The sequence below is a fragment of the Muntiacus reevesi genome, chromosome 2 (genome assembly GCF_963930625.1).
Source record: "Muntiacus reevesi chromosome 2, mMunRee1.1, whole genome shotgun sequence".
Lineage (NCBI taxonomy): Eukaryota > Metazoa > Chordata > Mammalia > Artiodactyla > Cervidae > Muntiacus > Muntiacus reevesi.
Genome location: NC_089250.1, coordinates 145,808,827 through 145,823,939, shown reverse-complemented (window position 1 = coordinate 145,823,939; position 15,113 = coordinate 145,808,827). Strand labels below are relative to the sequence as shown.

The 15,113-nt window shown below is 56.8% G+C and overlaps 1 protein-coding gene across 1 annotated transcript; it reads right to left on the bottom strand.

Annotated features, from left to right (window-relative positions):
- Nucleotides 1-301: 301 nt before the first annotated feature.
- TRIM8 (tripartite motif containing 8) lies at nucleotides 302-15,001 on the bottom strand. The gene is made up of 6 exons (XM_065923228.1): nucleotides 13,473-15,001; nucleotides 4,484-4,579; nucleotides 3,916-4,149; nucleotides 2,894-2,925; nucleotides 2,642-2,757; nucleotides 302-2,089 (listed from the first exon to the last, which is right to left on the bottom strand). Exons 1-6 carry the CDS (start codon nucleotides 14,040-14,042, stop codon nucleotides 1,482-1,484), a joined length of 1,656 nt encoding a protein of 551 aa, XP_065779300.1. The 5' UTR covers nucleotides 14,043-15,001; the 3' UTR covers nucleotides 302-1,481.
- Nucleotides 15,002-15,113: the final 112 nt, after the last annotated feature.

Below are 15,113 nucleotides of genomic sequence, written 5' to 3'. Positions count from 1 at the left end.
CAAAGGAAGAAAGGAGCCAAGTGCCCCCCACCCTCATCGCATCAATGGGGGCTGAGGCTCCATTAAACTAAATTTCAAGATAGAGACTGCTGTAGCTCTGTGCCCTTGGCCCTACACAGCGCCTGGTGCTTAGCATGTGCTTAATAAATATTTGTGGAGTGGAGGTAAACTTTGCAAGACTCATAGAAAGGTATTTTTTCCTTTGTCCGTCCTTGCTAAGAGCATGTTGGCAGAAACTCAAAGAGATGCCGGGGCCCATGCAGCAGGGAGGCTGGGCCTAGGAGGCCCTCAGCAAATATTTGTCAAATGAACCCAAGGCTGAGAGTAGATATAGTTAGTGGCTGACGAGCTGATATTCACAGGCCTGGAACAGACTAAACCCAGAAGAGAATCAAGGCTGGGGCTTCCGTCTCTAGAGGGGGCCCCTCCTCACACCAGCGCCTATAAACCCCAGGCCTGGAGGGGTTGGGGGTAAGAGGCGAGGCAGGGAGTGGGACTGCGCCATTATGTTTATTAGAAGGTTGGATTTCAGTGTGTGCTCTAGACAGATTACAGAATAAATACCTGCGCCTTGAGAACAGGAAGTCCACGATTCATACAAAGTGCTCACTACAGGAAGTTGCTGTGTCAAAACCCAGGCAAGGACCCAACTCCGGGCAGCCCCTTCTCTCCCGCTGACCTCGACAAGGGCTGTGCTATGGTTTCTTATTTTATTATTTCTTTTATTTCTCTTTATTATTATTAATATTATTATTATTTGCTTTTGCTGTGGTCACTATCATTGGCAAAGTTCCTTTTCCCCTTTCCTGGACATGGGGTTCCTGTCTTTAAGATTCCATTCTGAGGCTGAAGGTGCCGAAAGCTGCTTGAGAAGTGGCCTTTGAACTCCATCTGGGAGGATGGTGAGAAGGAAGCAGGAAAAATCATTCTTGGTTTAAAAAAAAAATTAAAAAAAAATAAAAGCCCCACAATCTACAGGTCATTCCTTATTCAGTCAGTGATCAAACTGCCCAAAAGAAAACCAAGAGGAGAAGCAGTCCAGTGGGCACCTGGGCCCTCCTCCCAGGACTGGGTGAGGAGAGTTGGAAACTGCCCCTCCCCGCAAGGCTATAAAGGAAGCTGAGGCTCCTTCCAGCCATGGGGTGGGAAGGGGAAGGAGGGAAGGGAAAAAGTTGAGACAGAGAGAGAGAGAGAGAGCTCAGCGCCTTGAGGTAGACGCTTTCCCAACTCCGGGGCCACCTGCGGCCCCGGCCCAGGCCAGCTCCCACTGTCACCTCCGCGTCCAGGAGATTCATTAAAAAAAAAAAAAAAAATCAAAACAAGCCCTAAACAAAACAAAATCCAAAAGGAAAAGACTTGGGGGAATGGAGGAGGGAGGGAGGGAGGACAGGAAGGTAGAAGGGCAGGTCTCTGGATGCATCATCCCCGAGCCGCCGGGGGCTGGGGGGGAAGATTCCCCGGTGCTCACTGCCCGCGTGGCGTTAGCTCGTCACGTAGTGTTTGGTGGACGGCTGCCCATACACCCTGTAGAAATCTTGGTGGCCAGGCTGCTGGGAGGCATCGAGCCAGTCTCTGACCGCCAGGCCGGGAAGGGACTGGGGGACGGAGGGGGTGGGCGGGAGCGGGTGTGAGTACTCCTGCGAGGGCACTGTCCAGGGGAAGTGGCCGGAGCGGGGGTAGGGCTGGTGGCCGCCGTGGTTGGCCACGGAAGAACAGTAGCAGTTGTCCACAGAACAGACGAGAATCTTGCGGCCGCCATACTGGGGGAGCATGGGCTGCTGGGCGGCAGAGCCGTTGGGATACTGCGACGGGGGGAACACCGGACTCGAGTGCACTGGCTGGGCGCCGCCCGGCAGGGCCACCAAGTGCTGCGTGGAGCTGCAGGGCCCCAGGGGCTGCCCTGACTGGCCCTCGCCGCTGGCTGTGCCTGCTGCCCCATACTGGCCGCCCACGGGGCCCGACGACGTCTCTAGGAAACTGGCCTCGGGGAAGGCCGTCGAGTGCTTGCGCTTTTCCGCCCCAGAGCTGCTCACACCACAGGGGTACAGGGGGACGCTCTGCAGGAAGGGCACCGGTGTGCTGAAGGGGCCTGTGGAAAGTTTGGGCAAAAGTCGCAAAAGCCCCATCCCAGGCCACCCCAGCCTCCTCTCACCGGGGAACTTTTCTGTCTATGGGGCCAAGCACAGTACATCACACATCATCTTGATGCTGGCTACTCCATTCCCCTTTTACAGCTGAAGAAGCTGAGGCTTAGGGAAGTACTATGGCCTGCCCAAGGTCCCACAGCTGGAAGTGGCAGAGCCAGGATATGAGGCAAGGCTTATGACAGGCCAGGCTACCTCTCAAAGGGAAGGTTCTGGCATTTACCCTTGTCCAGATGGTTCCCTCGGCCTTCCCAGGTGGCTCAGTGGGTAAAGAATCCTCCTGCGATGCAGGAGACACGGGCTCAATCCCCAGGTTGGGAAGATCCCCTGGAGGACGGCATGGCAACCCACTCCAGTATCCTTGCCTGGAGAATCTTATGGACAGAGGAGCCTGGCCAGCTATAGTCCATGGGGTTGCAAAGTATCAGACACAATTGAAACAACTGATCATGCATGCAAAGGTTTCTCTTCCTTTGATTGAGGATCTCACCCCTCACCTTCTAGCATCTTCCGCAGCTGTTTCTCCTTCTTGGCCACCTCGTTCAGGAAGAGCTTGGAGTTCAGGTGGCCGATCTTAGGGGGAGAGAGGCTGCTGCCTGTGCAGGTCTGGGTCCTGGGGGCAGTGGACGGGGCATCTGCTGTGAGGAGGTATCACGCATAAGCCCGCCCTACCCACCCCCTCCATGGGCCTGCCCCTTCCTGCCCTCCCCTATGTGTGTTCCCCTGAGGGCCAGCGGCCATCTGCTCACCTGTCCATTAGGATTTTCACAGACTTGGTGTTCTAGGGGGAGAGAAAAGGGTGTCAGTGGGAAAGGCAGCATGGGAGAGGGGAAGATGGAAGCTGCCCCATTCTCTCTCCCCCCATGCAGGGCTGACACTTCTGAGGCTGGCCAGAGTGTTGCAGGGGCAGAGGGTGGGGTGCCTCTGTTTTCAGAAGACTGAGCTCTTGCTGAGTGACAGACAACACTATGAGTGCTTTCCAGACATCCAGCATCTTATCTAAACGACTACCAAGAGGAAGGTTCTGCAGGCACTCAATATTTTATCCAGAATATTTGGGGCAGGATGTGTTTCGGATTATGGAATTTTTTGGATTTTGGAAGGGACACGTGATGCCTGTATCATAATATGTGATTACGGAGGACACCATAATCTAACACATCGATGTTTCTGCAGCAACGTTTCAACATTTGTACCAAGTAAGATCAATAAATATCATAAATTGCCAACATTAGTTCAGGTCAAATTTTTGCTGGTAGATGAGTTGCCTGAACTTTTCTCTTTCGGTTTTCAGAGATTTTTAAAAATCTGGACTTGTGGATAACAGATAATAGATCTGTATGGAAAAGACCCTGATGCTGGGAAAGACTGAAGGCAGAAGGAGACAGGGATGACAGAGGACGAGATGGTTGGATGGCATCACCAATTCAACAGACATGAGCTTGAGCAAGCTCTGGGAGATGGTGAAGGGCAGGGAAGCCTGGCCTCTGCAGTCCATGGGGTCACCAAGAGTCAGACACGACTGAGTGACTGAACAAAAACAACATTATCAACCCTATTTTATAAGTGCGGGAGCTGAGGTCGAGGGAACGTATATGACTTGCCAAGGTCATAAAGCTAGAAAGAACGGGGGTGGTGGGGAGGTTCTGAATCCATGCAGGCTGGCTGCAAACCCCCTGCGGTGGGGGAGCCAGCTGGGGAGCAAAGCAGGCGGACTCCAACTTAGAAATGTCCCCCTGGGTCCCGCCAGCCAGCCCTGGGCCCGGCCCACCTTCATGAAGCTGACATCCTCTGTCTTGTCGAACAGCAGCTGCAGGGAGCCCAGGAGCTTCTTGGCCTCCTGCATGCGCTCCCCGAGATGCAGCGCCTGCGCCGCGTTCTCGCTGCAGAATTTGGCCTGGGCCTTGTCCAGGACCTCCACTGTCTGCCGCAGGTCCTCGTCCAGCAGCTGGTGCAGCTTCTCATACTGCAGCCGCACCTCCTCCTTCAGTTGGCTCACCTTCTCCTGCAAGGGTCGGGAGGGGCCGGTGAGCATGGGGGTGCCTCTGGCTGCCACTCCTGCCTGACTCCCATCCTGGATAGGGGAGTCTGGGACCCCAAACCCCCAGGCTGCCTAGGGCTTCCCACGGGCAAGGTCGGACCTGGAATCCTGAACTGGTGGTACAGCAACCCTGGCACCAGCCGGGGGCTCATCCACTAACAGGTCATTGAATGACTGAGCAAGGGGTTCTGGCATATAGAGCTGCCCATGCAACAGGTCCGAGCCCAAGCAAGGAACGAGCCCCAGGCCTTGTGCCCAAGCCGTCCCCACCCTATCCCATGGGCGTGGGCGTGGCCACCTCCACCAGGCGCTTGTCTGACTCAAGTTTGTACAGCTGGTCCTCAATATCCTGCTCCCGCTCCTCCAGTCGGTCCTGCTGCTTCATCAGCATCTTCTGCAGAAACAATAGGGGAAGGGCATCAGAGGGGGCTAAGATGGGTGGACACCATCCTTCCCTGTACAGAACAAACTCATCCTAAAGATCCTCTGAACCAGGTGATCTAAAATCTCTGCCACCCAATCCCTTCTGGCCCTCGTGCAATCCCAGAGCCCTGGCCAGCCTGTCCCCAGGAACAGAGAGCCGGGAATAGCTTCCCACACGTTTCTAAACCATGAGCTTTCTGAGGGCAGGGTCAGGCCAGCCTCGGTTCTAGCACTTTTCCTGTAGAGAATTATCTACTCATTCCAGTAATGCTATAAGTACTATTATTATCCACATTTCAGAGAAGAGGAAACCAGAAAGGTTAAGTAGTTCCTCCAAAGTCACACAGCTAGTAAGTGTCAGAGCTGGAATACAAACCTAAATGACCAGGCAGTAGGGACTGTTCTTATCCAAGTCATGGGGCCTCTCTCTGGGGAGCACCATCTTAGAAATGGTAGCTTCACACAGCTTTCCTGGGTCTCACAAGTCCTCTGGCCCAGCCCAGAGATCTTATCTTACACTTGCCTTACACTTGCAGGACATCAAGCCAGCCAGTTGACCCCTGGCTTGCTCCTGACACTGAGAGCTGGGCCTCTGAAGTCCTTGCTAGTTGGACCTGGAGGGAGAGGAGACTCTGGCTCTCCGAAGACCTGAGGCCAGTTTGCTGGAAGGTTCTGGACCATACTGCCCTTCTCAGCCCTTAATGTTCTGACTCCAAACCCCTTTACTCCCAGCGCTGCTCATCCTGGCTGTTCCAACCACCTTGTTATCCTCCCTTACCAGACATACCTCTTGAAACAAGGTCCCTTTCCTGCCCAAGAGCCCTCAATGACCCCTCCTTTGAAACACTGTAGGCTCTTACAACTTACTTCTCCCAGTCAGGTGGGCTGGTATCTTGTCCCTGACACTGCACATTCGAGCTCCCTGCAGCCTGCTGATGCTTTTCTGTAGCTCGAGGTGCCTTCTCCTATTCCCCGTCTATCCTTCAAGATCCAACTTAAGGCTCCGCTCCTCTCCATGGCCCCTGCTCAGAGGCTCTGAAGGTCCCTCCCTGTCCTGACCATATGGTGGGGCTGTCACATTGCTCTCCTTCTATAGCTGTGGTGTCCAATATGGTAGCCACTAGTCACAATGTGGCTATTCCACTTTAAGTTAATTAAAAGTCAAATACACTAAGCACCAGGTTTTCACTCGGTTCAAGTGCTCAACAGTTCCATGTAGCTAGTGGCTACTATACTGGACACTACAGACACAAATCATGGCCATGTCACAGAAAGAGCTAAGGACAACAGTATTCTATAGTCTGTCTGACAAACTGCACTCTGATTTCCAAACAAAACTCAAGGCTTCTTGAAAACAGAACTTTGCTGCTGTATTTTTCTACTTCCCTTCCCAGTTGAGACCCAAGGACCCCAGCACCCTACAGATGCATAACGTTTGCTGAATAAACCCATGAGTTTTGTGCACAAAACAAGATTTGCAAAACAGATTGCGCAGACCCTAGCTCACAGTTAAGTGTCCACTCCACCAAAAGTGGCTCTTTTTCTTCCTCTGTGTACACCTTAAAGTGACCCTCAAGTTTGACCCCGTGACACTCACTCCCATTCACATTCAGGAGACTTCCTCAAGACAAGCTGCCAGCAATCCCTCCCTTATACCCCCAACCCCTTTTACATATAGGGAAACCAAGGCCAGTAAGAGAGTTTAGCGACCCTGTTTTGTGTTGGTGGCGACCCTGGAAACAGAAAACCAAATCTCCGGAGCATTTGGAGGAGGCATTCAGATTCTGAGCTGGGAAAGTCTGGGATACACTGCACCCCCGCCCCACCAACAACTTGACCTTTCAGTGACCCAGGACAGCACCTCATGACACAACCCACCGACACAGCCCTGCCCGCACTCCAGCACCTCATCCTTCCAGCAGGCCCCTCACCCCAGCCCCGCATGCACCGGGATCTGCTGCCAGCCTGGGAGTCAGAGCCTGTCTAGAAACACAGCTGGCTGGGAGCAGGAATGGAGGTAGTCACACGTCCTTCCTCCCAGTCTGTGAAACTGCCCCCAGGCATGTGAAGAGGGCAGGCAGCCCCCCCACAGTCCGGCCCGACTACATGTACACAACTGCACAGGCACACACAGGCACGCACCGCCACCTGGGCCCTGAGACCACCTCAGGCCCACTGTCTTACACACACAGCCCTGCACAGTGCTGAAGGCCCCAGACAACGGAGGGGGGCCTGCGTGAAGGTGAGGTGGCCAGAATACCAAAGGACTTTAGACCTTTGTACTTCCCTATGACACATTTCTGCCTGGTGGCTGCCTCGCCCCACACTTGGGAGGACAGTCCTCCAATCCAGATGCATCTGAGGCTCCAGGCCTTCCCAGTGTCCAGGACATCTGAGAGTCCAGGCTTCATCCACCTCCACACATCTGTGCACTGCAGTCTCCCTGCCCATCTCCTTCACATGACCAAACCCATCAGTATCAGAGTCCCAGATGAGGGGCAAGAGAGAGGCAGCCCCAGATGGGATCCTAGCCCCCCTTCCCTCAGAGCCCTGGAGTGGGCCTGTTCACTCCCACCCTCCAGACCAGTGGGAGGCCTCCACCACACCCCTCTGAAACCCCCTCAGAGTACAGCCCAGGGAGGCACTTTAGGTCTTGTCCCAGGGGGTGGGACTCAGCCCCTTCCTTCTTCTGGGCTTTTCCCAGATCCTCTCCTGGCGGCACTGACACCCTAGGACCCTGAGGTGTCCTCCCTCGACTTCCGGATCCAAGCCCTAACTCCTGCCTGCCCCAAGCCCTCTGGGACAGAGCTCAGCCCAGCCAAGTGGGCACATTCCCCAGCAGGTGGCTTGCTGCTCAGATGTCCTGGACACTGGGTTTCATCAGCCCAGGCCCAGCTCAGAGGCCATCGGCCTTCTGTCTCCACTACAGGGGGAAGGGAGAGGCCCGGAATAGGAAGGAAACTGTCAGAGGGTAGCAGCCACCCTTGGTCTGGGAAGGGGGCCTACCCTGTCCAGCTCACCCTTGCAGGAATCACTCTCCCTCGAGGCTAGGTGATCTTACGCCTGCCACCGTCAACACCTGGGGGAACAGGAGACTGGGGGGAATACTGCTGTCTCAGACGTTGGAAAATTGGGGGTAGGAGTGGTGGTGGGGAGAAGGGAAATTCGCTTGCTGACCCTCGATCCCACCAAGTGACTGAATCAGGTTGCTAAGAAGCTAGGAGATGGGGAGCAGAGAAAGCAAGGGCCCCTTCCCCTGCCAGCAGCCTCCTTTCCATCTCAACCTCCCGGAAATTACTGAGAGTTGAGGCTCCATTACCCACTTGGGAAAAACCCACAGGTGAGAGGTTTCCCAGCCTGACCGCCTCTCAGTGCAGGAGGCAGTGGGACATACACTCTACAAACTGCTCCCAGCCCGCAGTGGGTCACCTGGACCGCGGCACACCTCCAGTGTGCAGAAGCAGAATGGAGAGAACCATGGTCTAGACTAGTAGCACTCAAGGGACCACACCTCCCACAGAAGGCCATGAGGCCCAGCTCCACTCCACACCTGCTGGCCCAGGTGGGTCCTGCTCACTCTCACCCCTATTCCTTCCCTGAGGACTTAAGACCTTCCACAGTCTGCTCCTGGGCCTGTGAGGGCAAAAGCATCACGAAGACTTGGGGGCTCACTATTCCCACCCTTCCGAGACCCTCATACCTGTCGCCTAATGTTCCAGATTCTGCCTTGAGCTGCTCTCTCTGACGCCCAACACCAGCTTGGAGAGGGATCCATCATGAGCCCCTCACATTCCTGCCCTGGGAAAGCTTCCCAGCCTTCTAGAGGCTGACTGGCCAGGCCCAGCTGGCATTTCTGGTGTGAGACTGGACTGGGCAGACGGGTAAGGCCATAGAGACTCTAGGATGTATAAAAGTTAATAAATGATAATAATAAAATCCTCAAGTCAACCTCGAAGAAAAGTAAAGTCAGGAGGGAACAGGGCCTCAGGAGCCAGGTCAGAGGCAGGCCCCAGGTTTCTTAGAGGGGGCCAGAGCTGGAGGTGAGAAAAGGGTGCTGGGCGGCCAGAGCACTTCTTCCTGCTCAGATGACCCCCATGCCAGCTCCCGCTCTGCAGGCAGCCCCTGCGCAGAGCGACACCCTCCTAACCTCCTCCCCAGCTGCCAAAGCCGCCCCCCACTCTCCCACATCAGCCCTAGTCCCAGGAGTATATTAGTTAGCCTCCCCTCTCCTTGGGCCACAGCACTCCCTCCTGGCCTCAGAGCAGCTTCTGCCTGCCCTGGTCACCCCTTCCTGGGCCTCAGTCCCTGCCTGGGGCTACTGTGTGGTCCCCTAGGCTGCAGACAACCACAGACCCAGAGTGAAGTGGCTACAGGGCACGAGCCAGGGCAAGGAGAAAGGCGGCACCTCGGAGGCAAGCCCCGGCAGACCTAGAGAGGGTTTCCCAGCTGCAGAATGGAATTAGCTTTTGCCATGCAGAGAGCAGCGCTCTGGGGCAGCAGAACAAAGAGGCGAGAGAGAAAGCCCCCCTTTGTCTGGGTTTGAAAGCCAGGCCAGCCGGGAAGGAAGGCTTTCCCAGAGCCAGGGATACGGCCAAGCCAGGCCTGCCTGCTCAGGCCGGGGTTGGGGCCCCAGCCAGGCTCCCCTTCTTCCTACGATCACCCTGACTGCCCCCAACACAGCATGGGAGGATCCATCTGGGCTTCCACCTCCAATACCCACCTCAGGCAACAAGCTTACCCAAAGGTCTGTCCCCTCCCCTCCCCACCCCACCATCCCCACCAGGTGAGAAAGTTACACAAGACTCACACCTACCAGCCAACCACCACCAGGCAGGCAGTCACATACACACTAGTGCCATCACCGATAGACACGTGTGCACACTCAACTTCCACTCACAGGTGTACAGTCAGTAGGGCACCCCCCGCCCCCACCAACACACACATGGATCTTCCCGGCCCCACCGTCAGACACAAGACAACTCTGTAATTCAGTCAGTCATTCACACTGTACCTTCTCGGAGATACACACGTGAGATACAAAATAGTAGTTCCACATGAGATGCACACCCAGACACACCAGTTACACACGCACATCTGTGGAGATGGACGCACAGGCACCCAGAGTTGGGGGAGGCAAAGTAATCAATAGGGCGTGCATGACAGGTGCCCAGCTGTATCAGCAGGATTCTGGGATGGAGGTGGGGGGCTGGGCCTCCGCCTCAGGTTCCTTCCTCTCTGCCTGGGGCCCAGGGAGGAAGGCCAAGCCCTGCCCTGCTTCCTGATCCTTCAGGATGGTAAAGGAGCAGTTACCTGACCCTCACACCTCACACACACCCACACACAGCCTCTCCATCCTAGCTCCCACCCCACCTAAGACCTCAGGATTATGGTAGGTGGAGGGCAGCAGGGTCAATACTGCCTGAGGGAGGCTGCAGCCACAGCCAGGCTCTAGCTGGGCCAGGGCAGCCCTCTCTCCCAGAGCCCTCCTGGTGACAGACACATGGGACAGAGACCTAGGTCCCCTCCAGGGTCCTAGGGCAACCCCTCTGGCCAGCGGCAATGGGAGCAGGGTAACCTCCACCCCCAGCAGCTGTGAACCCCAAACTGACCCAAGAAGTGGGATACTGTCTCCAGAGAAAAACCTCTTCTCAACTCTAAACCTTTGAGAACTCAAGGTACAAAGTCCTGGGAACATTTCCAACCTCAGTCTGGGGTATTAGGAATGACACAAAGGCACAACTATGACCTGAAAACACACACACACACACACACTCAATGCGTAACCATTTACAGACATGACACATCTAGGCCTTATCTTGGGTCTTCTTTGTATGTTGAGGAGGGTTCTAAGATAGAGGTGCTCTCAGCTCAAACCAGTCCCAAGTTGCTCACATGAATCCCTAAACCTGGGGGCTGAAGAGGGTTTGACCACCTGGATGCCCCAATCTTGGGTCCTCAGCCTTCCATAGCCCCAAAGGAGAATACACTGGGGTCTAAAGGTGTCGGGAGCGTGGTCTCTAGGGTCTACCCAGTGGGCATCCAAGCCTCAGGGCAACATGGCTTGCACACTGGTTTCCCAAGGGCAGAGTGGGGCAAGGACTTCAAAGCCTTGCCTTTGAGACCCCCTGCTAGGTGGAAGCCCTGCTTGGCTCCCTGCTGGGTCCAAGCCCTGGGTCACTGCACAGGTGGGTGCTTTGACTATGGGGCAGAGGACCACCCGGGGAGATTGATCAGGGTTTCCTGTTTCTAGCCAATAGGGCATTTCAGCAGCCCCTAGCCCTTCTCTGGGACGACGGAAGAAGCAGCACAAGAAGCAGAGCTGTCTGTATCCTAAGGTGTGATCCAGGTTTCCATGCGTCTGCTCCTGTATCTGGGAGAATTTTGTTGCCTTTATTCATGGCACCAGCCGGGGCCCTTTAAGACAGACTCCCTCCCACAAGGGAAAAGAGGCCCAGAAAAAGGCCCCTCCCCCTGGCTGGCCTAGTGAGGATGGAGCACAAGGGGTTCTTCCATTCAGATTCTCTGCGGCTCGCCCCCTCCCATGAGGATGAGGCCCTCTTGTTCAATAAGTCCAACTCACACCAAGGGGCGGTGGCATGGAGCTAAGACCACTGCAGGGTTTCCAACTCCAGTGCCCTGACAGCAGAGAGAATCTTGGAGGGCCTGGGGTAGGGGAGCCTGGGAAGGGATGAGACTCGGCTGTGGGGCACAGATGCTGAGCACACAGAACTGCACATCTGGCTGTGATGCAACCCACTACTTCTGCGCCTGCCCACAGCAGGCACAGGAACGAACACACACACACACACACGCACATGCACATGGAGCTGCTAACAAAGTTCAGGGCCTGCTTCCATCCAGGTCCTTCCATGCGCTCAAGGACCTGCTGGTGGGAACTCCAGGGTACACTGTGTACGTGTGCCAGGAGCCTTTGAGGGCAAAGCAGACAGTCTCAGAGACACTCGAGAACATGGACCCACGTCTACAGACACCCTCCTACTATCAAATCAGGTACAACTGTGTTCTCTCCCCCACCGAAATGAAAGACACCTGAGCACTCTGACATAACTAAGGGCAAAGCCGTGGGTGCAGACACACATTCACTCTACACACTTACTCATCACCCTGGCTGTTGTCCCTTTCTCTGTGCCTTTCAGCCACATCTCCACCTTTCCCCTCCTTTCATTTTCCACTGTCAAACCCAGGACAGAGAACTGGGCAGCTTTCCTTTTTCTGCACTTTTCCCAGCCTCCTTCCCAGCCCTTCTACCTTTATTAACAGCTTCTTCTATTAATAGTCTGGGCTCTGCCTGCCCTGGGTTGGGGGTGGAGGACACTAGGGGCTCATTTGTTCCCCTAGGCCTCTGCCTTTTCCAGTCCTGGTGTGTGTGAGGAGGTGGCTCTTCTCTCCATCCTCCCCCATTACACACACACACTTCCTTTAAGAATCAAGAGGCCCTGCCCTGGCACAAAACCCCAGAGCTAGCCCATCCAATTGGAAACTAATTATACAGCAAATTTTATTTGTTATCCCTGCCCTCAGCCTGTGGCAGCCCTCCTGCCTTTTGTTAGTTGTATGTGTATGTTTTTTAATTGCTAAACAGTGACTCATTCTGACTGGTCCCCCTCACAGGAAACAGCCCCCATCTCCAACTGTGCCCTGCTCAGAGCTTCCTCATACCCAAGCTCCCACTGGTCTCGACTAGCCTCCAGGGGTCCCCACCCAGCAACACTCCCAGGCTCACCCCCATGATATCACACCCAGGCCCCAAGCTGGGGCTTCAGACAGTCTCAGGCCAACCCCTTCCTTCTGGTATGACTCAACCCTGAAAGCCAGGGGACCAGGGAGGAACCTAGGAGGAGCCCCCCTCCACTGAAGGGGACGGAAGTATTGCTTCAGTCCAGCTCCACAGCCAGGCCAGGCCCAGAGGCCTGAGGGGGAAGGCGGTTTTGACATTGGCCGCTGCTGCAGGGTGTATACGATGGGAGGGGATGCGGTTCCATAATCACCCAGCCGGCAGCCCAGGGGAGCCAGCTGCCTGAAACCAGATTGCAAGGCGGCTCAACCTTAAACCCACAGGATTCTTTTTCCGTCTTCCACTTCCCCTCCCCAAATGTGGGAGGGCTGTGATAGAGGGCTGGGCTGGGAGAAAAAGGCTCAGGGTGATGAAGACATACTTTAAGGTGTGTTCATGCGGACGAGTGCAACACACACAGGTACACCGTGGGCAGCGATTCTCACATAAGGAGAGGGGGTTACGGGGAATAATCCCAACAGCCGAGATGCTGTCCTGGTGATGCCGTTGGCTGCCCAGGCCTTGGCCAGATAGATACCAGGGGCTCTGCTCTCCCTCCGGAAGCTCCCCCTCCACCCTCCCAATGTGTTTCCAATAGGGCTTGAAACTAACATGGCTGCTTTTGTTTACTTCCTCATTGGTATGCCAGCATCATGGATCATGTCAGCCACAGCAGCGGCACCAGGACACTCATTACATAAACAGCAGCTGGAGAAGCAGGACCTGGGTCACTGCCTTTAGTGACTTCCCCTAGGGCCTACGGAAACAACTGCCGGGCCAGGGAGCTGCGCACAAAACAGAAAAGCAACAACCAAACTCTACCCCTAACAGCCCCACACCTCATTTCTATAAGTGACTGACAAGATGGACCCTATGAGCACAGGTGCAGGAATATATCAAGTAGCGATTGGGGACCCTTCTTCCCAGGACCTTGCCTCCAAACTTAGAGTGGGAGTTTGGAAAGGGGCCTCTGGTCTGATGTCACAAGAGTCAGCCTGTCCGGAAGGGTGGTCCCAGGCTGCAGGGAAGGAGGGGAGTGTGTGATTGTGTGTGTGTGTAGGGTACTTGCCCGGATCTCATTCCTCCTGATCTCCACGTCGCACACCGAGTGTCCCTGATGCGCACCGCTGTAGTAGCAGCAGTACTGGCACACGGCCACCTGCTCGGCTTCGCAGTGGTAAAGGCGGTAGGCGTTGTGCTGCGGGCAGCTCCAGGCCCGCACGTCGTCCGCCTCCACCAGGAGGTGCCCGCGGGCGGTGGAGGGCTGCTGCAGGTGCGTCTGCACGTGGGACTGGCAGCAGGGCGCCTCGCAGCGCAGGCAGACCTTCTGCGCGGGCAGCGGGGGGCCGCGGCGGCAGAACACGCAGTGCAGCGCCGCCGGCGGCTTCTCCACGTGCAGGGCGTTGAACTTCTCCACGATGTTGGTGAGCTTCAGGTTCTTCTCCAGGCCCGGCTTCTGGTTGTAGGCCTGGTTGCACTCTGGGCAGCGCACCAGGCCGCTGTCCTTGGCCCACGCCTCGCCGATGCAGCCCCGACAGAAGTTGTGTTTGCACGGCAGCTGCACCGGCTCCACGAAGACGTGCAGGCAGATCGGGCAGATGAGCTCCTCCTCAAAGCAGTTCTTCCAATTCTCCGCCATGGCGGCGGCGGGCAGGGGACCCGGGCAGGTCTCCCCAACACCCCGACCTGGGGGGTCCGCCCGGTGCCGCGGGAGGGCCACCGAGCCCCGAGCGGTCCCGACAGTCGCTCAGTTCACCAGCGCCTTCCGCGCTCCCGCCCCCCCAGAGGAGTGAGCCTCGGTCCTCACGCAGCGCGCGCAGCCGGCTGCGTCTCCTCCTCCTCCTCCTCCGGAGCGCCTAGCGGGAGGCGGCGGACTGCGCCAGGGCCGCGGCCGGGGCACCAGCCCTGGAGGGGAGCGCCGGGGTCCAAATTCCATATAAGAGGCCGCCTCTCGGTCGGCGCGGCTAGGGCAGCGGCGGCCGGCGGCCCGCACTCTGGCCCGCGGCTGACATTGGGGCGCGCCCCAAGGCGGACAGAGCCCGGGAGCCGCACACTTCCTCCAGAGACGGCGGCGGCAATGGTGGCTCTCTCCCGGCTCGCCGGCGCCGCGCCTCCCTCGCCTCGGCCGGGGTCTGAGAGGCCGGGGAAGCAAGTGCGGCCCGGCCAAAGACTGCTAGATCCGGACCGGGCGGGCGAGGCGAGCCGGTCCCCGGGCCGCGGCGCGGGCGCCCACCGGCTGGCCCGCGGTCTGCGGGTGCGGGCTGCGGGGCGCAGGCGGGCCGACTCCGGGGCGCTGCGTGAGCGCAGGGGCAGTCATTCAGATGAAATTCCAGTCCCCGGCCAGAGACAGCAGCCCGCCTCTGCCTTCCTCCTCCCTTCACAAATAGAAACGGAAGGGGGAGGGAGAGAAATGGAAAAAAAAAAAAAAAAAAGCCAACCAGAAAGGGAGGGAGGAGAAGCCCCGGCGGAGCTCCGGCCTGACCCCCTCGTCTCTACTTCTGCGCTCCCCCGAGGCCTGGCGCCCGGCGCCCCCGCCGCGGAGAGACCCCGCTCTCCGTCTCCGCGCTGGGCGGGAGCCCCGGCTCTGCCGAGGAAAACAAGGATTGATCAAACTAGAAAGGAATTTTTCTCAACTGCTAATGAACTGGAGGCTCGGCTCCCGGCCTTCCCCTCCCCCCCCCCGCCCCGGCCCGGCCCTCCCCCTTCGCCA

Coding starts and splice junctions, on each gene's coding strand:
- TRIM8 (XM_065923228.1), bottom strand. CDS start 14,042: ATGGCGGAGAATTGGAAGAACTGCTTTGAGGAGGAGCTCATCTGCCCG. Junction 4,580..13,472: donor TCAGGAGGAATGAGATCCGG/GCAAGTACCCTA, acceptor TTGTTTCTGCAG/AAGATGCTGATGAAGCAGCA. Junction 4,150..4,483: donor CAGACAAGCGCCTGGTGGAG/GTGGCCACGCCC, acceptor CGACCCTTGCAG/GAGAAGGTGAGCCAACTGAA.